General features: G+C 47.1%; 1 protein-coding gene across 6 annotated transcripts in view; it reads left to right on the top strand.

Moving 5' to 3' along the window:
- Nucleotides 1-24,363, top strand: part of ARMC8 (armadillo repeat containing 8) — a 227,790-nt gene that overhangs the window by 130,532 nt on the left and 72,895 nt on the right. For all 6 annotated transcript variants that reach the window (XM_045029371.1, XM_045029370.1, XM_045029367.1 and 3 more), the window contains 2 exons: nt 4,600-4,675; nt 4,767-4,857. In XM_045029371.1, coding sequence (XP_044885306.1) covers nt 4,600-4,675; nt 4,767-4,857 — 167 coding nt within the window. The remainder of the gene's footprint in view (nt 1-4,599; nt 4,676-4,766; nt 4,858-24,363) is intronic.

The following is a 24,363-nucleotide window of genomic DNA, read 5'->3' as shown; positions in this document are numbered from 1 at the left end:
GAGATGAGCATATCTCCTATTATTATTGTGTCTAGAACACGTTAAAATCGTCTCTGCTTTTAAATTGACCTAGATAGATCTACATGGTACAATTATACTTTTCTTAGTACTATTAATATGAAGCAGTTCTTTAAAACCACTAGTGTATTTATATTTAATAAAATAACTTTAACAGAAATATGGAATAACTTCTCAAGCAGGATAAAAAGAGCAAGTTTGCTGGTAACCTGAGATTTGGCAATTAATTTCTCAGCTTGGAATCTCCTCTTTACGTAAAACATAGAAATAGCTTGTGTTTCCTGTGTCTAGGGTCAATAATGACCATTGATATATAATGACCATTGATATAGAATATTTCTGTTAATAAAATTCATGCTTTATGGATGTTTCACATATTACAAATTCTACCTGCATGAGATATCTGAAAGAGTTGTTTCATCTACACACACAAAAGTAATTCTAGGGACTTGATCTGAAACAGTCCTATCAAACCAGCAGAGAAAAAACATTGTAGCAGAAAGTTGTAGTGAGTTCAGTGCTGCTTCTTCACTGGCACGGTTTGCCAGAAAACATTTTGATGGGGCTGTCAGGAACCATGAACCTTTCCTCATAGATACTTTACCCTTCCCTTTTCCCCCATAGTAACTGACTTGCTCCTTTTTACTTGGTATTATTAAGGGGAATTGCTTCAAACAGAGATGGGTCCTAGAAGTCATCCAGAAAGGATATCCTACTCCAAGCTGCTTCCCCTAACCTCCTTGCCCAGCCCTTTTCAGGAAGCCTTCTCATGAGAAAATGCAGAGAGCCTCATCCTTTATTTGGAAACAACGTTTCTTTAGCAGCTTTTGGATAAGGGGCTCTCTTCCCATTATATCCTTATTGCCAAGAAAAAAGGAGTGTTTTGCCCCATCCTTGATTTAAGGTAGAATAATTATATCCAACCATTCTGATCCCATATGGTGGGTGTAAATCAGCGGGATTTTTTGGGGGCTCTCAACCTCAAAGACACTTAATTTCATGTTTCACTCAGACTGTCTATGTATGCAGCATAGTTGTAGCCATGTCGGTCCCAGGATATTAAAGACACAAGGTGGGTGATGTAATATCTTTTATTGGACCAAAGAAGTTAGTCCAATAAAAGCTATTACCTCACCCATCTTGGCTGTCTAACTATGTGCAGTCCCCATTACTTGTACTTGGTTCTACTCTTTGGTCTTTTAGCAACCGCAAGACTCAAGGGTTTCATTGTAATGAAAATTTAACAGCCCTGACACACAAACTTATTTACTTATTTTTACTTTACCCTGATAAGGAGAACACAAATGGTTCTTCTGTGTTTAAATTAAAAAACAAAACAAAAACAACAAAAAACTGCCCCTGTTCATGTGTGATTTTTGCAAGGCTGGCTTATCTATGTGATTAGCCAAAAGAGCTCTTTCCACAAGGGGTGAAGTATAATTTGGATCATGTGTGTAAATGTTTTCGGTTCCTTGGGCTCAGGATCAACCACAGGAAAATCAGCATTCATTGTCACTCAGCCCCTTGAGTTCACAAGGAGCCATTGTGGGCTCCACTCTGCAACAACTTATTTATTGCAGACTGATTCCTACAGGTTTGAAAGTCAGTTGTCCTATGTGAGACGGGCAAAAATAATTTGACTGGCATGGCACACTTTCCTTCCTTGTTTCGAGGACAAGTCTGGGTGCTTCTTGGCAAACAACACCCCCAGCATCTATTCTCTCCATGAATAAGGAGGAACTTGATTCCTCCACCAAAGTCAGGAAGTGTCCAACTTCTGAAAGTGGTCCATTTGACATCAGATTAGACCCTATTTGGGGATTGATTCCCTGTGTCTGTCATCACTCCACTCCTGATCCAGTGGCGAGTTTCAGCATACCATGATGCTATCTCTGACCTATTACCCATGCTTCTCTTCTTGTCCTCCTTGCTTTTGATACTCTCTGTCCAGTCCTGGCTCTCTATTGACTCTTCTAATTGTATTTTCAGTGGTCTGTTTGATTCACCACCCCTAACTTCAACTCTCCCAAAGGCCCCTGTCTTTTCTTTCTCTGTTCTCTAGCATCAGATAATCTGATGAATGGCTCACAAATCTCTCCCAACTGCAGACCCAGCTCCCTATGTCTAAACCAGCATCTTGGTCTCCTCATGATCTCCTATTTAAATTCACCATGGCCAAAACTGAGTTCTTGATCTTCCCCTCTCCACCCCACCAATGTCTTCTCTCGCAGGTGGGAGGCCAAGGTTGATTGAATAGCAATAATCAATTTTATTTTGCTATATTCAAAAGACTATCTTATATCATGTGGTATCTTTATAGGTAGAGTAGCAAAAGCAAATACCAAAAGCAACATGAAAACGCACCCAGTATACACTTCCATAATATTGTGTTTAATGTCATTGTATAATAGCAATGGCAGAAGAGCAGATAACAGTAATGATATATAATCCAGGGCTCTCAAGCGATTAAAAAAATTAATTGCGATTAATCGCCTTGTTAATAATAAATACCATTTGTTTAAATATTTTTGGATGTTTTCTACATTTTCAAATATATTGATTACAATTACAATACAGAATACAAAGTGTACAGTGCTCACTTTATATTTATTTTGATTTCAAATACTTGCACTGTTAAAAAAAAGAAAGAGAGAAAGAAATAGTATTTTTCAATTCATCTAATACAAGTACTGTAGTGCAATCACTTTTTCTTGAAAGTTGAACTTACAAATGTAGAACTAATTGCATTCAGAAATAAAACAATGTAAAACTTTATAACATAAACTCTGTCCTACTTCTTATTCATCCGATTGCTCAGACATACAAGTTAGGTTACAATTTGCAGGAGATAATGCTGCCCACTTCTTGTTTACAATGTCACCTGAAAGTGAGAACAGACATTTGCATGGCACTGTTGTAGCTAGTGTTGCTAGATATATATGTGCCAGATACCCTAAAGATTCATATGTGCCTTCATGCTTCAACCACCATTCCAGACGACATGCATCCATGCTGATAGTGGGTTCTGCTCGAAAACGATCCAAAACAGAGTGGACTGACATGTTCATTTTCATCAGCTGAGTTAGATCCTGCCAGTAGAAGGCTGATTTTTCTTTTTTGGTGGTTCGGGTTCTGTAGTTTCCGCATCGGAGTGTTGCTCTTCTAAGACTTCTGAAAGCATGCTCCACACCCCATGCTGATCAGATTTTGGAAGGCACTTCAGATTCTTAAATCTTGGGTCGAGTGCTGTAGCTATCTTTAGAAATCTCACATTGGTACCTTCTTTGCGTTTTGTCAAATCTGCAGTGAAAGTGTTCTTAAAACAAATATGTGCTGGGTCATCATCCGAGACTGCTATAACATGAAATATATGGCAGAATGGGGGTAAAACAGAACAGGAGATGTACAGTTCTCCCCCAAGCAGTTCAGTCACAAATTTAATTAACACATATTTTTAACGAGTGTCATCAGCATCATCTGGAATGGTGGCCGAAGCATGAAGGGGCATACAAATGTTTAGCATATATGGCACTCAAATACCTTGCAACGCCTGCTAAAAAAGTGCCATGTGAATGCTTCTTCTCACTTCAGGTGATATTGTAAACAAGAAGCGGGCAGCATTATCTCCTGCAAATTGTAACCAAACTTGTTTGAGTGATTGGCTGAATAAGAAGTACAACTGAGTGGACTTTAGGCTCTAAAGTTTTACATTGTTTTATTTTTGAATGCAGTTATGTAACCAAAACAAATCTACATTTGTAAGTTACGCTTTCACGATAAAGAGATTGCACTACAGTACTTGTATGAGATGAACTGAAAAATACTGTTTCTTTTATCATTTTTACAGTGCAAAGATTTTTAATAAAAAATAATATGAAGTGAGCATTGTACAATTTGTATTTTATGTTCTAATAGAGATCAATATATTTGAAAATGTAGAAAAACATCCACAAATATTTAATAAATTTCAATTGGTATTCTATTGTTTAACAGTACGATTAATCGCAATTAATTTTTTTGAGTTAATCACATGAGTTACTTGCGATTAATCGACAGCCCTAATATAATCACAGCAGATTAGATAGCTTTAATTTATTTTAATAGTGTAGATAAATTCAATTTAGCTATGCATTGCTCTCAAAAATCCAGAAGGGATTTAGGAGTACAAGTCCTATTAACTTTTAGTCAGATTTATCCTAACTCCTTTGGATGCTTCTGAAGCTCCCCCTCCAAGTATGCAGAGAGTATCATTGACTCTGTCATCCATGCCATTGGCAACAAGTCTTGCCAAGGTTTGCGCTGTGTTGGCAGATGGCTTCTGCTCCTCCTTTTCCCTCCCATTAGTAATCACTTCCCCCTGGATCTCACAAATGTGCAAAATACAACATGCAGAGATAGTATCAGATCTATCACAGAAGAGTCAAGCCATGTCCCCAGACACTTCCACCAGCCTTTCAGCCACATCTAGATTTCTTCATCAGCCAGTATTTCCAAAAGCCTAGTTAGCTTAAAATAGTGTAACACAGTGTGACTTATTTTGGGTTAATATTTGTGAAATGTAAATCCTATGTTTTTGTACAGGTTCGAATGCAAGCATTGAAATGCTTCTCAGTTCTAGCCTTTGAAAACCCCCAGGTATCAATGACTCTTGTAAATGGTAAGCTGAAAGCTTCAGTGGCTAATATGTTCATTTTACAAATTAACTGAATTTGAATTATTTCCTGAATCCTCTTTTTCATTGTTTGCAGTTTTGGTTGATGGAGAATTATTACCACAGATTTTTGTGAAGATGTTACAAAGGGACAAGCCTATTGAAATGCAGCTCACATCAGCCAAATGGTAATCCTCAACAAGAGCTAGAGGGAGAGGGGCTGCAATGTAACTAATGCTTAAAATTGCAACTCTTACAAATCTTCTTGTCATAAAATCCTAAGTGATAGAATTGGGTGAAATGTTAGTCTGTAGTCCATCTCCTTGCGCTTATGCAAGATAAACTCTTGTATTCCTTTAAAGTGTTGTTGTTAAATAATATTCAGTATTTATATTATACTAGTACCCAAAGGTTCCCATTCAGGGTTAGGAGCTTCATTGTGTTGGACACTGTACAGATCTAGATAAGAGCTAATCCCTGCCCTGAAGGGTTTGCACTCTGAAGTAATATTTACTTCTGAAGGCTTCTGGTGTTGCTGGAGACTCCTTGGAAATTATTCCATTGCTATTTAATATTACTGGTTAATTTAAGATTTTCCTCTTTTTAGTTTCAGCCTCTTCTACCTTCCCTTACTGCCATTCCCATGATAGTGGCCCAGTGCACTCTGCAGCTCAATTGAACCAATTTTCATAGCAGTAACCGCTAATTTCTTTATTAATATTAATGTATTCTGCTTCCATAGCCTGTCCTTCCCATCCCTCCTTCTACACGTCCCACACAACTATGGTTCATAGTTGGAAAATGTGTCTGATTGTGTTTGACAATGATTATTTTGGTGGGTGGGTTCTTTCATAGTGCTCTTTAGGCATCCAGGCTCCACGCCCTGGAACTGTCCTCCTGGGAGAACCTTCTTCCCTTTATTGTGTTAATTTCTATGGAATAAGTGTGCCCAGAAAATCAGAAGTGTTAATGTGTCCCTGTTGCTGTACAACACTAAACAGTTTGGGATTTTGAGTACAGAGACCTCAGCCTGTTTAGTTCTGTGGCAAACACATTAGAAAATGTGTGCCAAAATTTGAAAATGTATTGATTAGGATAAACAAGAGAAAAAGAATCAAAACAAGATATAAAGCATTTTGATACTGAAATTGAACGGGTATGGAAAACAAATGTAATAAAAAACTTATCAAAGCCCCATTTTCAGAGAGAGGATGTTGGTCTTTTTTGTCAAGCAATCCTTCTCTTGGTGGGAAAGGATTAGTCCTGTTGAATTCCAAGTTGTGAATGATTGGCACTCTTCCTGCCTTTGACGGAGCAAACAGATGCAAATGGGATAAGAGAGAGGTGGGGAAATACGTATTATTGTTGACTTTCTCAGGATACAGAGTGGCTAGGCAGTCACAGACGAATGCTCTGGGCTGGCAGTCAGGCCATAACAGCTGTTGCTCTGGACCCTGGCTCACATTCCTGGCAGCAGAACATCATTCAGCTGGTCATCTCCCTCTCCTTCAACAATCCTCCTCAGGCCAGCCAGAGCTTGATGGGACAGCTCATCTCATTGTGCTGGTGCTGTGTGGTACAGTTGGTCTCAGGATCAGGTGAAAAGCTGAGAGAGAGAGAGATAGTGGTAGATGAAAAGGAAGGGGAATACAGAGCAGGATCTCATATGTATCAGGCTGGGGTCTTTGCAGCTGTCTCTGCTGGTGTGCCAACGTCTGGGTGTCACAATCACCCTTGAAACTCACAAATAAAGGAAAATCTCTGGAATGAAGCGGAGACCTATTGGCACTCCACCAGGAGTTTTTCCCATTTGATTCCTCATCACCACCACCACCCTTTCCCTCCCACCCTTGACCAAAGTTTCTCTCTCTTTTGAGGACCCCAGAAGATGTCGTGGGCAGAACAGCACATTCCCTCATTACTTGTCTGCCAATGAAGCCTAGTTTCTTACATCAGTTTTGGTCCATTAACTTCTAATTCTTCGAGTGATTGCTCCTATGCATTCCAGTTAGGTGTGCGCGCTGCGCGTGCACGGCTCTTCGGAAGACTTTTACCCTAGCAACACTCGGTGGGTCGGCTGGGCGCCCCCTGGAGTGGCGCCGCTATAGCGCAGGATATATACCCCTGCCGACCCATCCGCTCCTCAGTTCCTTCTTTCCGCCCGTGACGGCCGTTAGAACAGTGGAGCGCAGCTTAACTGACCTCCACCTCCCTAGCTACTCGTAGTTTCTCTCGTTTAGTGTATAGTTTATAGTTGTAGTTAACTTTATTTGTTTGTAGTATAGGATTTATTTTCAGGGGTTCGGGGTTTATCCCCTTCCCCTCACCCGGTGCCGGGTCCGATGCCGGGTCCACAGGGTTTTACAATGCTCGGCCGGCCACAAGCCGTTGCCGGCAAGAGATCCTCTCCTAAGTGCCTCGAGGATTCTCAACTGACAGATAAGTGCCGCATTCGCGGGGCCTTTGATCCTAGAACAAAGGGGAGCGGGACTTTCGTCTCAAACAGCTCCTGAGGGAGGCAGCTCTTGCTCCTCCGCTCTCGGCGCCGAGCGCTGGTTAGTCTTCAAGGAGCGCTCCCTCGGCACCGGTTCCCCGGTGCCGCCAAGGCCTCCCGGCACTGGCCCTCGCTGACTCCGACGTCCGCTCGGCATGGTTCCCTCTCCTGGAGGAGGAAGAGGCACAATATACTTGCTGCGTCCGAGCCGCCTGCTCCGCAGCCGAGCGCTATGCTCAGTCGGATCGCCCGGCACCAATGTCTGCCGCGGCACCGACAATATCCGCACCATTAACTCCGGCCAGGCAAGAGCCGTCGAGTCCGGTGCCGGAAAGCTCCCCGATACGGACCGTGGTCGAGCTCGCTATGACGCTGCGTCTGAGCCGTCTGCTCCGCAGCCGAGCACTATGCACTGTCGGATCGCCCGGCACCGAGGTCGGCTGTGGCTCCGACAGTATCCGCACCATTAACTCCGGCCAGGCAAGGGCCGTCGAGTCCGGTGCTGGAAAGCTCCCCGGTACGGACCGTGGTCGAGCTCGCTAAGACGCTGCGTCCAAGCCGCCTGCTCCGCAGCCGAGCGCTACGCTCAGTCGGTTCGCCGGCACCGACAATATCCGCGCCGTTAACTCCGGCCAGGCAAGAGCCGTCGAGTCCGGTGCTGGAGAACTCCCCGGTACGGACCGTGGTCGAGCTCGTGATGAAGCTGCGTCCGAGCCGCCTGCTCCGCAGCCGAGCGCTATGCTCAGTCAGATCGCCCAGCACCGGTACGGACCGTGGTCGAGCTCGCTTTTCAGCGGCGTCTGACAGGCCCGCTCCGCAGCCCGAGCGCTCTACTACATCGGGCTGCCCGGCACCGGTGACTGCTACGGCACCGACAGTATCAGCACCGTAGACTATGGCCTCGCAAGAGCCGTCGAGTCCAACACCTGAATGCTCCCCGGCGCGAGCTGTGGTCGAGCTCACTATTCCCTCCACGCTGGGAACATTTCCACAGCGAGGGAGTTGATGGCAAGGGCAGAGCCTGCGCTGCTTAACCCCCGACATCGCCGGTGCGGGTTATATGGTCTTTTGGCGAGCCTGTCTTGCTCACGCCACCCTGCGTCGGCACCGCAGAGCGGCACCGTCACCGATCGAGGTCCCGACGCCGCTCGTGGTCTCGGCACCGTTCTCCATTGCGGTACCTTTAGTACTCGCGGCACTGGCCAGCGTCACGTTCGCTGGCCCGGTACATTCGGCACCGATCCCGCTCCCGGCACCGCCCCAGGCACCGAGACTCCCGTACCCACTCCTGAACGTCGAGCCTCGCGCTCTAGGTCGACCGCCCAGCACAGCTCCGGTGGCAGGTCTCGTTCTCGGTACCGGTATGTCTCCCGGTACCGATCCCCGGTGCCGAGTCGAGCGACGTCAGTTAGAGAAGGAGACTCTACCAAAGGCTCTTCAGCTCCTTCAGGGCCACCCAGTCACGCATCGGTGTTGCCACGTGCGGACACTTCATATGCGCAGTACTCTCTTTTCCGATGTGCCCTCCAGAGTCTTCCAGGAGACCTATCAGAGGTCCTTCTAGTCACCATGGGCGTACTGCCACGCCAGAGGCATACCGGTGCTCCCATCTCACTCTGTTCCGTCGGAGCTCTGGGTGCCAGAGGCGGCAATTAGCCGTCCCCCTGCGACCAGTACGGAGCAAGCCCCGGTTCAGCCACCGGGCTCCCAGATCCTACCGGATCCGGAGGTTGTCCAGGAGTGCAAGCCCACACAGGACCCACTTGTCCTTGGCCTTTCTTCTTCCTCCTCCCCAGCTGAGGCGGGGGCAGGAACATACTCCTCGGGCCCTCTTCTGATCGGAATGCAAGTGCATAGCATCATCCAGGGGCTACGAGTACCTAGGTACATCTAACCCCCCCGCTCCCTTGTCGTCCAGTCCCTCAATGGGATGGAACGCCATGGCCAGCAGGCACCAGCTCCTAAATCCTAGGGGGCTAGGCGACTGGTCTTACGGGGCCGTGCGATGTACTCGGCGGGGGCCCTGCCACTTTGTGTAGCAAACTAGCAAGTCCTGATTAGCAGCTACTATGGGTGGCGGTGGGCAACTTTACAGAGTCGGTTCTTCAGAACTCACGTCAAGAGTTCGATGCCCTCCTGGATCGAAGGAAGAAGCTGGATAGAGCTTCCCTCCAGGCCTAGTTGGATGCTGCTGACTTCGCTGCCACGACCCTGGCCTTGGGTATGGCCACGAGGCGCATTTCCTGGCTCCGGTTATCGAGCCTTCCCTCGCAGCCGCTGTCCACTATACAGGACTTGCCCTGCACTGGCAAAGGCCTGTTCTCTGAGAAAGCTGGCCCTAGGCTGCAAAGCCTGAAGGGCAGCAGGGTCACTTTCCGCTCTCTATTAGCATGCACACGCTGGTGCTTAGCGCCGACCTTTCCGTCCCCAGCCTCACCGCTCTTACCCTGCGCCTAGACAAAGACAAGACTTTGCCAGCAGGCGTCACTTATGCGGTCGTGGGCGTCAATCAGGCTCTCAAGGTTAAGGCCCTTCTAACCATCCTCGTCCCTCTTAGGGACCCCTCTCATGAGCGATTCCTCTTGCAACAGGTGCGGACGCTCTTCTTCATCGGAGCTATACAGGAGGTGCCTAGGGACGAAACCTAATCCCCTAGGCGAAGGGAGGTCTCAGACATATCCTAGACCTGCGGGTCCTCAACAAGTTCACGCCGCGGATAGGTTCTGCATGGTTCCCAGAGGGACCGTCATCCCACCCTTGGATCCCGGAGACTGTATGCCGCCCTCGATATGACGGGCGCGTATTTTCATGTCCCCATTTCTCTTCCACATTGGCTCGTTCGAGGGACCTCCGAGCCCAAGTACCAGTCCTGTGGGCATCGACACGGACCTATTCCGGTGTCTAGGCCTGATCATCATTGGTAAAATCCACTCTGGTTCCCGCACAGGGAATAGAATTCATTGGAGCCACCCTGGACTCCAATCTCACCAGAGCCTGCTTACCTCAGCCTTGGTTTCATGTGGTGGTAACAATTGTACAAGGTCTACGGACCTTCCCGACAACTTTGACTCGCCCAGGCCTAGGTTTCCTGAGTCACATGGCTGTCTGCGCGTTTGTTTCCAAACATGCCAGGCTTCGCCTCTGTCCACTCCAATCGTGGCTCACCTTGGCGTACCACCCGGGCAGAGATACCACCCTGGTCGTCTCGTTCCCCCTGAGCATCCTAGGCTCCCTCGACCGAGAGTCAGTGCCCTCCCTGGTGTATCCAGGGATGCTGTTCCATTCACCCCTCGGGGTCCCTCATGACGGACACCCCATCTCTCGGCTGCATGCTCACCTGGGTCAGCTTCGCACTCACGGCCTTTGGTCGGCCCAAGAGCTGGCCTTACGCATCAGTGTCCGAGAGCTGGGAGCAGTCTGCCTTGTATGCCAGGCTTTTCAGCTGGCGGATCGCCTCAGCAGATCCTTCCGGTCTCACAAGTGGTCGTTCCCTCCGGACGGTATCCATTCCGTTTTTCAGAAGTGGGTCTTTCCCCGCATAGCCCTCTTCGCTCCCGCGAGAGCGAAAACAGAGAGAAGTCCTCCTCATTCCAAGACCTCTCCCCGGGCTCAGTCTTGGAGAGGTTTCTGATGCCGTGGATGAGCCATCGGCTGTCCAATTTCCACTGTTCCCGCTGGCTTGCAGGGCCCTGCTAAAACTCCGCAGGGGCAGAGCGCACCTGATCATGATCGCTCCAGCGTATCCCAGGCAGCACTGGTACACCAGGTCGCTACCCCTGTCGGTAGCCAACCCTATTTCCCTACCTCTTGGCCCAGACCCCATTTCGCGGGATCGCAGCAAGCTTCACCACCCAGACTGGTAATCCCTGCACCTCTCAGCAGGGCTGCTGTGTGGCTAAACCGATCCGAATTACATTGTTCTGCCCCGGCTCTACAGGATTCTCCTGGGTGATAGGAGATCCTCCACTCGGTTAACGTATCTGGCAGAGTGGAAGCGTTTCTCCTGCTGCTACGAAACGCACAATGTTTCTCCCGCCGAGGTCCCGATCCAGTCCGTCTTGGACTACCTCTGGTCTCAAACAGCAGCATATGGCGCGGCCCTCATTAAGGGCACTCTTGGCAGCCATCTCTCCCTTCCACCCAGCGAGGAGTGGCTGCTCTGTATTTTTACGCCTTGTGGTTTCTAGATTCCTCAAGGACTTGGAGCGTTATACCCCCTCCCCCCCCCGGTTGGCCCCTGCCACAACCTGGGTCTTCAACCTGGTTCTCGCCAGTTTTATGATTGCCCATTCGGGACACTGACGACATGCTCGCTGGCATACCTGTCCTGGAAGACAGTCTTCTTTGTAGCCTTTCCATCGGCCAGGCGAGTCTCCGAGCTTCAGGCGCTCGCGATGGACCCACGGTATACTGTCTCTCTCAAGGACAAGTGCAGTTGTGACCGTGTCCGGCCTTCCTCCCTAAAGGTGGTGTCAGCCTCTCATATCATCCAGGATAGCTTCCTTCCGGTCTTCTTTCCGAAGCCACACTCATTGCAAGGAGAGCAACAATTGCCCTCCCTAGACGTCCGTAGGGCGTCCGCAATCTATATCGAGCGGACAACGCCCTTGCGTAACGCCCCCGAATCTTCATCGTACTGGCATACCGGACGAGGGACATACCTGTCTCCTCCTAGAGGATTTTATCTTCGATGACTGGTGCATCTGCGCCTCCTGTGTTTAGCCCATGTTCCATGGAGCCACCTTACTGCACATTCCACCAGGGCTCAGGCTTCCCTGCTGCCTTCTTGGCCCACATACCCTTTCAGGGGATGTGTCGTGCAGCTAGTACACACCTTTGCCTCATTGGCCCAAGTGTCCAGAGATGATGTAGCCTTTGGCACAGAAGTTTGCATTCTGCAGCATCTAACTCCGACCCCACCGCCTACATAAGGCTTGGGAATCACCTGACTGGAATGCATAGGAGCAATCACTCGAAGAAGAAAAGACAGTTACTCACCTGTAGTAACTGTTGTTCTTCGAGATGTGTTGCTCCTATCCATTCCAGACCCGCCCTCCTTCCCCACTGTCGGAGTAGCCGGCAAGAAGGAACTGAGGAGCGGATGGGTCGGCAGGGGTATATATCCTGCGCTATAGCGGCGCCACTCCAGGGGGCGCCCAGCCGACCCACCGAGTGTTGCTAGGGTAAAAGTCTTCCGAAGAGCCGTGCACACGCGGCGTGCACACCTAACTGGAATGGATAGGAGCAACACATCTCGAAGAACAACAGTTACTTCAGGTGAGTAACCGTCTTTTCCATTTGCTTTTTGTTTACTAGGCACGATCTCAATGCATTCCTTGAGTTGCTTTAGTAGACCTTTTTGTATGGACTAGTCCAGGCTTTTTGCCTTCCCTTTGTGCATCTACATATATTGTTGTAGGTGGTTGTAAAATTTTACAAATTTTTACCGACTTACCAATAATTCAGCCCACAATTAGGATAGACCTGTTAGGCCACAATTATTAGAACATATCATGTGTGTCCCAGCGGGTAGCCAGCTTCAGCAATTAATTTCCTTGGCTCCCCTAGCCTTGGCTTCTGCACTGATCTGCAGGTATCTCAGCTTGTCATCCTGCATGCTGGAAGCTAGACTCCAGGATTGGCTTCCTGAGCCCCAGCTGCCTAGTTCAATGGAACAGTCCAGGGATCATGGACTGGAATCCAGTTAACTCCCCCTTGTGAGAAAAGCTGAAAAGCAAAGGGAGTGGCAGGCTGGTCCTGGCAGGGCAGGGGAGGAGAAAGCAAAACTCCAGGCACCTGAACACAGCAAATTCTATGACAAGAATGCTGAATTCTGTGGTATCTTGGAAAAATGCCAGATTCCAGAGTTGTGGAATTGTGGACTCAATGGGGTCTTTATTGAGATGCCACTATACTTCTCAAAATTACTGTTTGAGGCTCTGTGTGTGTGTGTTTTCAAGTTAATCTCCATATCCACAAGGACTATAAACATATTTATTTTTTTAAAAGCTGAGTTTTTGGAATATAATTCCGTGGCAAGAACTGAATTTTGTTGTTGTGGTATGGTGTAATATATGGGACCTTGCCTGTAACCATCTTAAGTAATTTGTTTCCTCCTGTTACGTTGTCGTATTACTTTTTCTGATACTGTATTTATTCTGGAGGTACCCAATCTACTCTCCAGTAGTGAGGGTGAACAGCTATCAGGAATTACAAATATTTGTTCAGAATTGTAACAGTTTTGCCCACTTATTTCAATATTTTGCCTTCATTAAAGGCATTTGAGAGAGGGAAATGGATATACTTCAAATCAATTAAGAAAGCAGGCATCTCTGGAAAGAGGAGAAGCTCTGTCAAGCATAGCATACAAGTGCCTCTGGGGAGGGGAGAGATCTGAGCACAGGGAGAGATCTGAGCACATCTTTAGGCTGTGATATCTGTAGGGAGTAATGCTTGTGTTAAATGAACAGGCTGCTCTATCCTCTGCTTGCTGTCTCTGTCCTCCCCTATGTTAATCAGCAAGGTTCTGCATCCCAGGAGTGGTTCCACCATGACCTGCCCTCTCCTGGTGGTTTTATGTTTCCCTTGTTTCCTAGAAGCAGCAAAGAATCCTGTGGCACCTTATAGACTAACTCTGTTTCCTACTCCATCCTCTTCTTATCGGAGGACTGTGTGTGATTGTCAGAACTCTGCAGCTTGTACTACACTCCAGGATCATTCACCCTTAGGCCTGGTCTACACTAGGACTTTAAATCGAATTTAGCAGCGTTAATTCGAATTAACCGCTCAACCGTCCACACCAGGAAGCCGTTTAATTCAACCTAGAGGGCTCTTTAGTTCGAATTCGGTACTCCACCCCGACGAGGGGAGTAGCGCTAAATTCGACATGGCTATCTCGAATTAGGCTAGGTGTGGATGCAAATCGAACTTAGTAGCTCCGGGAGCTATCCCACAGTGCACCACTCTGTTGACGCTCTGGACAGCAGTCCAAGCTTGGATTCTCTGACCAGCCACACAGGAAACGACCCGGGAAAATTTGAATTCCTTTTCCTGTCTGGGCACTTTGAATCTGATGTCCTGGTTGGACATCGGGGCGAGCTCAGCAGCACCTGCAACGATGCAGAGCTCTCCAGCAGAGGAGTCCATGCAATCCCAGAATAGAAAGAGGTCCCCAGCATGGACAGACCAGGAAGTCCTGGATCTGATCGCTGTGTGGGGCGATGAGTCTGTGCTTTCGGAGCTGCGCTCCAACAAACGGAATGCAAAGACCTACGAGAAGGTCTCCAAAGCCATGGCACTCAGAGGATACAGCCGGGATACAACGCAGTGCCGCGTGAAAATCAAGGACCTGAGACAAGGCTACCAAAAAGTCAGAGCGGCAAACGGATGCTCCGGAGCCCAGCCCCAGACATGCCGCTTCTACGAGGCACTGCATGCCATTCTAGGTGGGTCTGCCACCACTGCCCCACCAGTGACCGTGGACTCTGAGGATGGCATAGTGTCGAGGGGCAGTTCCTCGGCGATGTTCGCCGATGGGGAAGATGAGGAAGGGTTTGTGGAGGACGACGCAGGCGACAGCGCTTACAATACCGCCTTCCCCGACAGCCAGGATCTCTTCATCACCCTCACAGAGATCCCCTACCAACCCTCCCCGGCCGTTAACCCGGACTCAGAATCAGGGGAAGGATCAGTCGGTAAGTGCTATAAACATGGAAACATTTATTTTTTAAAAAACAGGAATAAAAACTATATAAAAACTATATAAAAAGTTTTCCATATAAAACTATATAAAAAGAAGGTCCACACATATAGGGATGGAACAGAAATCCTCTTGGGACACTTCCACGAAGCTCTCGTAGAGGTGCTCGAAAAGCCTCCGCAGGAGGTTCCTGGGGAGAGGTGCCTTATTTGGTGCTCCGTGGAAGCACACTCTTCCGCGCCAGGCCATCCTAACGTACAGCGGAATCATTGCCTCCACCAGCATGGCAGCATACGGTCCTGGTCTGTGCAGGGATTCTCGCAGCATCCTCTCTCTCTCTCTCTGAGTGACCCGCCTCAGGGTAATCTCGTTCGGCGACTGCTGCATCTAATTAGGGCAATTAGTGTACTGTTACTATTGTGAATGCTTGACTTTTACTTTGCATAGCAATGACCTTCGTTTAACAGCCACGTGTTGGAGGCCGCAGAGGAAAAGCATACAGTGATCTTTCCCGGGCACAGCCGCGAGGGGCTGGAACAGGGTCAGACTTTATGCTTTCCAGATTGCCTTCAGCGGGAGGGCACAGCAATCCATTAATTGTTAAGCAGCCTATAGTGTAGGGCTTACCAGGCCTGGCTGCTACACGGATTCAGCTGTACCGCCCCGCTTGTCCGATCTCCTGTGCAAGACCGCAGCCAATGAAAGCGTATTCCGAAATCTCGAACTTGTCCTGAGAGCTCGTGAGACTAGGTGCCCTGTATGGTCTTGTTCACAGAAACTGAGTAGACTGTGTTCAGTGTTCGCAAACATGTATCTTTTCAAGGAAATCACTTCCTTTTTCCCATCACACAGCTGCGGCTCTTTCACGAACTGCCCCGGCATCCCCCTCACAGAGGCTGGCGCAGATTAGGCGGCGAAAGAAAAAGACTAGGGACGACATGTTCTCGGAACTGATGGCCTGCTCCAGAGCCGAGGCGGCCGAGCAGAGACAGTGGAGGGAGACCCTATGTCAGCACCAGCGCTCACACAGCGAACGGGAGGACAGGTGGCGGCAGGAAGACCAGCAGGCGACTCAAACGCTGCTTGGGCTAATGAGGGAGCAAACGGACACGCTCCGGCGCCTTGTAGATGTTCTGCAGGACCGCAGGCAGGAGCAGAGAGCCCCCCTGAACTGTATCTGCAACCGCCCTCCCCCGCCACAAAGTCCTGTCCCCCCCTCACCCAAAATCACAAGAAGGAGGGGCGCTAGGGGCCGTGAAAACTGTCACTCCACCCCAGCAGAGCGCTCATGTACCAAACAGCTCTCATGCCATACATTTTGAGAAGTGCTTCCCTTCCTGGATCACCCAGTCCCAAATCCAAGTTTCATCCCCCCACTGTGTAGTTGAGTATTAAAAGTAGTTTGTTATTCACTGTTTCCGTCATGTTTTTCTTGTCAGAAGACTTTGTGTGAAGGGGGGGGAGGGGTTTTTTAATTGCATAGGACAGCCTCCATTACCAGGGTACAGACTTGGGGGCAGGATCAACAGCAGGACACACACAGACTGCAGTCACTAGGCACCAGGGTCAGTCTGGGAGGTGTATGCTGCCCTGGGTCAGTCTGTGAGGTGTATGCTGCCCCAGGGTCCTAGCGCCTGCCATCCACAAATGGCAAGGCAGGCTGCCCTTACCATGCTCTTCCACCCTAGCCACGAGCCTCTCCGATGCCCTGAGCCCCAGCAAGAGCCCTCATCCACGGACACATACTCACCCTTCCCACACACCCCTCACCCCTTCCTACGCCCCAACCCCCAGCCCAGAGCCTGCATCCAAACTCCGTCCCAAAGACGGCACCCCTCACCCCTTCCTGCAAACCCACCCCTTCCTGCACACCCACCTGCAACCGTCCTCCCCCCAGAGACCGCTGTAGGAGCAGGAGCCTGTCATTCCTCTAGTGTAGAAGTGGTCTGTACATCAGTGCACACCGTACCCACCACAGTCTGCGTCCATGTTTCAACCCTTGAACAGGAATTCATAATTAAAGAAAACTTTGTTAATAATCAGTGTTCCATTAAATTTATTTTAAAACATGTGTTGGAAGGGGGTAAACCTGGAGAACGGGGTATGTAACCGCAGATCGAAGTCAACAGTCACTGAAACAGGCTCAGGTTCAGCTTCTCTGTAAATCAAGTGGACAGTCATAGGTTACCCTGCTCTCCGAGGAACCTAGCTTTCAAAGCCTCCCGGATGCACAGCGCTTCCCGCTGGGATCTTATATCGGCACGGCTGTCTGGCTGAGCGTAATCAGCAGCCAGGCGATTTGCCTCAACCTCCCATCCCGCCATAAAGGTCTCCCCCTTGCTCTCACAGAGATTGTGGAGCACACAGCAAGCAGCAATAACAAAGGGGATATTTTTTTCGCTGAGGTCCGAGCGAGTCAGTAAGCTCCGCCATCTCCCCTTGAGACGTCCGAAAGCACACTCCACCACCATTCTGCACTTGCTCAGCCGGTAGTTGAAGAGTTCCTTCTCACTGTCCAAGGCGCCTGAATAGGGCTTCATGAGCCAGGGCATTAGCGGGTAGGCTGGGTCCCCGAGGATCACTGTAGGCATCTGCACATCTCCAACCGTTATTTTGTGGTCCGGGAAGAAACTACCTGCCTGGAGGCGTTTAAACAGACCAGAGTTCCTGAACACACGCGCATCATGAACCTTGCCCGGCCACCCGACGTAGATGTTGGTAAAACGTCCCCTATGGTCCACCAGTGCTTGCAGCACCATAGAAAAGTAGCCCTTTCGGTTAATGTACTCGCTGGCCTGGTGGGCTGGTCCCAGGATAGGGATGTGAGTCCCATCTATAGCCCCACCGCAGTTTGGGAATCCCATCGTGGCGAAGCCATCTCTGACGACCTGGACGTTTCCTAGAGTCACTACCTTTGAGAGCAGTTGCTCAACGATTGCGTGCGCTACTTGAATCACAGCAAGCCCTATGGTAGATTTGCCCACGCCAAAGTGGTTCGCTACTGACCGGTAGCTGTCTGGCGTTGCAAGTTTCCAGAGGGCTATGGCCACTCGCTTCTGCACAGTCAGGGCTGCTCGCATCCGGGTGTCCTGGCGCTTCAGGGCAGGGGACAGCAAGTCACAGAGTTCAAGGAAAGTGCCCTTATGCATCCTGAAGTTTCGCAGCCACTGTGATTCATCCCAGACCTGCAGCACTATGCGGTCCCACCAGTCCGTCCTTGTTTCCCGGGCCCAGAATCGCCGTTCCACACCATGAACTTGACCCATTGCCACCATGATCTCCACTGCGCGGCGTACCCTGCTTTGTGAGAGGTCTGCGCCACTCTGTGACTTCCTGTCCTCACCGCGCTGACGGAGCCTCCTCGCCCGATTTCTCAGCAGCTGACTGTGGAAGAGGTGGACGATAAGGTGCGAGGAGTTGACAACGGCCATAAGTGCAGCGATGATCGCAGCGGGCTCCATGCTCGCAGTGCTGTGGCATCCGCGCTGTAACCGACCAGAGAAGGGCGCAAACAGATTTCCCGCCGGCGCTTTCAGGGAGGGAGGGCGTGATTGACGGTTCAATGACGACAGTTACCCAAAACCACCCTCGACACATTTTTCCCCCAGCAGGCATTGGGGGCTCTACCCAGCATTCCAATGGGCAGCGGGGACTGCGGGAACTGTGGGATAGCTTCCCACAGTGCACCGCTTCCAAAGTCGACGCTGGCCCCGTTACTGTGGACTCAGACAGTCGAATTAGTGTATTTAGTGTGGATACACAAATTCGACTTCATAAGGTCGATTCCACAAATTCGAGTTAAGTAGATTCAAAATAGTCTTGTAGTGTAGACGTACCCTTAGAGATAGCAAATTTACAGCATCTGGTTGAGTTATGTAGAAAACACCATGGAATGTGGGCACATTCTTGAAAAAAAGATTTCTTTTAATTAAGTAATTAACCTCCAGACCTGTTCTATATCAGTAATTCTTGGTGAAAAATTATATTTTGAGATAATTACAGGGGAAACCTCCCCTGCAGCCTTTTGTGGACATTGGTGGAGTAAGCAAGAATCTGAAAACCACTGTCATCTCATAAAGACAGATCAAATACTTTTGAAGAACATTGTCATGCACTGACTGAATGTTTTTAAAAGCAGTCAGCACTCTCCTGCAAACTCGAGAGCAGTAAATGTTAATTTCTGCTGTTATTCTCAGGTGCCGCCAGTTTCCTGTGGAAGGTTATATTTTCCTAAATTTAAACACCAGAGACACCTTTTGAATTTTCCAAGAAACAAGTGTACATAAAAAATACAGTATACCTCTTGTAGCAAGAAATTCAAACTTTTACAAACAATTGTCTTGTATATTCTATTAATATATATATAAATATGTATTAAATTCTACTAAAATTCCTATATTTCAGTAAAACACTGAATTGTTCAGGCCTGTCTCCAGAAGTTGGTCCAATAAAAGATGTTACCACATCCACCTTGTCTCGCCAAAGCTTGAGTAACTGAGTATTGACTAGATGTTTTTCAGTATTATAAGAGCATGAGAGATGAATTCTCTAAAGATTGATTAAAAGAACTTTCCTTGAATAAATATAATTTTTAGTACAAGTATAAAACCAATTTTAGAAGATGCTACTTTGCGTATTTGATTATATATATTGGGACTACGCAGTCCTGTTCAGTATAAAATATACAGTTGTATAAGCAGAAGGACTCTTAGTTCTATGGAAACAACTATGCCAATTTGGCAAATTTCTACGATATCTTTGACTTTCAGCAGTCCCGGATATAAAATGTTTTATAGGAACATAGGAATTGCCATATTGGATCAAACCTATGGTCACTCTAATCTACTATCCGCTCTTTGACATTGGTCAATACTACAAGCTTTAAAAGAAGGTGCAAAGTACTGATATGCCCATGTGGGAAGATACTTCATGATTTCTAAACAGTTAGTGGTTGGCTTACATCCTGAAACATGAATTTGTACCCCTTATAAGTGTTTCTTCTTCATAATGTCTACTCTTATTATTCATATGTCTAATCTTTTTATCTTAAAATCTTAAAGATATCTTCATCCATTTCTAAAACATCTTCAACCTCACAAGGAGCCTTGAAAACCTCAAATCGACAGTTTTTACTGCAGCCACTATTAGTTTACATAATACTTTAGATAACATTCTTCTCTAGGTTACAATGAGGTCCTGCCACCTTTCATCCACTTTGAGCAATTTAAAACTTCAGCCCACGGCTAGTTTGACACCTTTACCATTCATGGTTCTATGATCAACTGTCACCACCACTGTTCTGTTATAGCACCCAGCGGATACAGTCGGCATGCAATCTTCTTTCTTCTCCTTGGCACCCTGTTGTCGTCGGCTGTTTCAACACACAGTTCTTGACTATGTAGCATGGGCTAAATGTCATTCTGGTGCCTCTAATGCCATCTAACTCATTGTGACTGAGCAGATGGTTCATCCTTTGCTGGACTTCCCAGCTATCATCTTGTGTTCAATGATACTGGACTTCTCTTGCCTTGATTTTCTTACCGCATAGGATTCTCAGATTTGGTGGATCTCAACTCTCTGCTGATACACCTACTGATTTAATTTAGATGAGCTGAGATTAACCAGGGTGGTTTATTTAATCTAGATCACTAGCAAGGTCTTTCCGTTTGGCATTAAGACTAGGTGCGCACTTGAACATTCTTGATTTTGGAGTAGGTAGCTGGTGAAAGAGGTCAGCAATCCAGCAGACTGGGGATAGTGGGTTGTTTTGGTATAGCTAACAACCTTAAATATTGGTCATTTTGATCGGGTCCACAACTTCCTAGATGTGTAGTAAGCATTGCTGGTGTACAGAGAATAGAGTGCTGAGAATACTTAGTGCTTTCTGTAGCAGATGGTGCAATGCACCTTGGGATGTTCTCCAGGTAAAGACCTGGGAAGTAATAGGACTGGTTTGCATGGTAACACGATCAGGGAATTTCTATGTATGCAGCAAAGGAAGAGTGACAGTTTAGTTGCAGTCTTTCATGGTACAGGAGCCATGTTTAAACCATATTGTGTGTAACCAGGAGCAAACTGTGCAGTGAAACCTGGCTTCACATTCAGTAAACAATCTGTAGTGTAGACAGGCCCATAAAGACAAAAGCTTTCTACAAGGAAACCAGTTCAGCATAAAATATATATTTGTTCTAGTTACAAAAGCTCTTGAGAAAGGTCGGGGGGGACACAAGCAGCCAAGAAAGCCCTGATATGTGACACCAGGAGGCTCTTAGCAGCAGCATGTAGCTTGCTCAATTTTATGGTAAAACTCTCGCACAGGTGCTGGATCCAGCAATGATAGTGTACTTGTGGCCTATGCGGTATATTCAAGTTCTAAGCACTTTTTAAAAGTTTGTAGTCCTTATGTTTTCAGTTTTGCAGACATCTTTCCCAGTTGCTATCTTTGGACCTTGCTGGTGGGGTCCCCCAACCCCTTTGAGCTTGTGGGTTTAATCCTCAAGCTAGTAGTCTTTGGTGGATTTTTCAATCCAAGATAGTCTGTCTGTTTCTTTGGATTGAGTGTCAGAGCAAGAGTCAGCTTCCTGGATGGAGTTCCACATAGTTTTGCAAGTGTAAGTTCTCAGTGCACTGAGTGAAATGTGTTTAGCTGTCTGGAAGAGGGGCCTATGGTCTCACAACTGGTGAAAGCCCGTGTGGAGCATCTGTGTCCATTACTGATGACTGTTAATGGTTGTTAGCTGTCAATCCTTATATATGCTGTCATTTGGCTTTAAAAGTCGTCATGTTAACAACGTCACTAATTGTTGTCTGTAACCTCTCATTTTGGGGGAAAATCATTGAGACGGTAGTGCTGATTCATCTCCCATAGCATTTGGATTCCTCCACTTCCTGGGTCCCTATTTGACCATTTTATGCCTGTGCATAACAAAAAAGTCTGTGCAAATCTCATTGGTTGACCTCCTTTAGGCAAGGGTCAGAGACCAAGTGTCCATGCTGATGTTATCAGATATATCAGCTGCCCCCAGTATGGTTGGTTGGTTGAGAGTGCAATGGGCAATTTCTCTTAGGCTACACCTCCACTTGAAGCTGGGGGAGAGATTCCGAGTTCGTGTAGACGTGCCCACACTAGTTCTCTGTGGAACTAGCAGGCTAAAAATAGTAGGGTAGCTGGGATAGCATGGGCAGTGGCAAGTGGCAGCACGGGGAAGCTTCCCTGAACATGTACCCATGTGGTTTTGTACTTGGGGTGGCTAGCTTGTGCTGTCACTTGTCGCTGCCTGTGCTACCCTGGTTATGGTGCTATTTATAGCACGCCAGCTTGAAGAGAGCTAGCATGAGTGTGTCTGCATGTGCTGGGAATTACACCCCTGGTTCCAATAGTGGATGTAACCTCTAGAAGGATCTTGCATGGAGAATCACATAGGAGTCCTTTCTATCTTCCCTTTCTGTTCATTGTTTATATGAGATAAGAGGAGATAGTGAGCAGTTATGGCTTGCAATTTCCTCCATGTAAAAATGATACATCTGCATCTTTTTCATCAAATCTGGATTGTCCCTTTTCTTGCTTTCCAAATACCTGGCCATGATCAGGACCTGGACAAAAGTGGACTGGTTGCCTTAGGCTCTAGCTGGGTGGGATGGAGACACAAGGAAGCATCTTAAGAAAATGGCAGGAGCTTTGTCTGTATTCTCAGCTTAACATGTATAACTGCCTATTGTCATAGTGGTTTTCAGTATACCTCTACAAGTCCAGCACAATGGGGGCCTGACTGGAACATCTGGGCTCTGCTGTAATACAAATGACATCAGGGTTTTTCTGGATCTAAAATGGTTACTGGTTTCCCAGGTAGCAGCACTGACTGACTGTACCCCATGCCTGTTAAGTCTGCAATTTTTATAATACTTAGTCCTCCCATGCATGCAGGGGACTGGACTAAATGACCTCTCGAGGTCCCTTCCAGTTCTACGATTCTATGATAATGTAACTTCCATAGGTTTACCCTTGGAAAATCTTTCTGAAACGTTGGTTACTCAGACTGACTGCCTTTCTTGCACTAAAGCATAGTAAGGCTAGTTTAAACTGAAATAAGTATGTCTGTACAGTATTTTGCACTAGTTTAACTAGCTGTTTTAAAAATCACACTAAGTTAAACTGTTGCAACTCTCCATGAAGACAAGTCCTAAATCGATTAGGAATTGCTTTAAGCTAAACTGAAATAAGGCTCTCTTAAACCAAAATAAATATGTCCATACAGGTGTTTACATTAATTTAACTAAAATCGATTTAAGTTAAAACGGTGCAACTTTCTTGTGTAGACGAGTCCTAGCTGGGCTGGAGACACAGCTATTTGAGAGACAGGCTGTCTCCTTCTAACCAATCGCAGAAATTACAAAAGTTTGCAGTACTCCCCTGTTGGTTTTGTGAGGTTGGTAATGTCAGTCTCAGTGAAATATCCCTGCTGTGGGGCTCACCTCTGCTGACTGCAAGATCCCATCTGCTCACTTTTAAGGGAGAGTTGTAATGTGAGCTCTTTAATTTAGCCTTTTCTTTATTGCAGGTTTTTAGCTGGGTTTATCATTTGTTGATGGGTGGCTTAGGGCAGAATCAAATTTGTTACCTTTGTAGAAGTACTTGTTTTTAATTATGTACATGTAAGTGGTGCCAGATACCATGACAGTAAGTGCTTGGATAGCTATGATTTCTTAACCGCCATCCCTACTTACTCCTGAGTAGTTAACACAGACTTCAGTAGACTGAGGGTTTTCTTCCTTTTTAACTTTAATTTTGACATGTAAGTAATTTATTTTTGTTCTAATTTTGGCAAATTTCTTAAACTTATACATGATTTTTTAAATTTAAATGGATAGCTGGACCAAGCAGGAACCTGACATTTCCTTAGAGCCCCTTCCAGTGTCATTAGAAATGTAGGAGAAGACATAATAGTTCCCATTGCACCTTTCTTTTGAGACACCAGAGGATTGTCCAAGAAGTCTGAGACGACCTCCATCCCACCTAGGAAAATATCTTGGTGTGTCTTTCAGATGCCAGTTTCTGCAGTTCTATAAACCCTATAAAATTACCTACTGCCTTTGAGTACCTCTGATTCTTCTTCAACAAGCCTGTAACAATCTCACCCAATTTCCCTCCACCCACAATTCCATGATACTTTTCTTGTCACCCTCCATCTAGCCAGTGTTTTCTTAACCATGCTACCAGTCTTTCCTGTACCCCTTCCCCAGTGCCACAGTCTCAGGGAGTACTTTTCAAAGAACATAAGGTGTTTAGTAAGCACCCTGGTATCTGGAAGGAGGGCACACTTTCTTTAGGCACCATGATGCTCAGTTGATTGTGAGAACACAAACAAGTTAATTTGCTTGCAGCATTTTTTATTTTAAAGAAGGAGATTAACTACAAAATGCTACTTCACTACAATGTTAGGGCTGAACATTTAAATGTGCAAAAGTTAGGAAATTCAAAATGTAAGGCTCCATAACAACATG

This window comes from Mauremys mutica, chromosome 9 (genome assembly GCF_020497125.1).
Source record: "Mauremys mutica isolate MM-2020 ecotype Southern chromosome 9, ASM2049712v1, whole genome shotgun sequence".
Classification (NCBI taxonomy): Eukaryota; Metazoa; Chordata; order Testudines; family Geoemydidae; genus Mauremys; species Mauremys mutica.
This window is presented reverse-complemented; position numbering and strand designations above follow the sequence as displayed.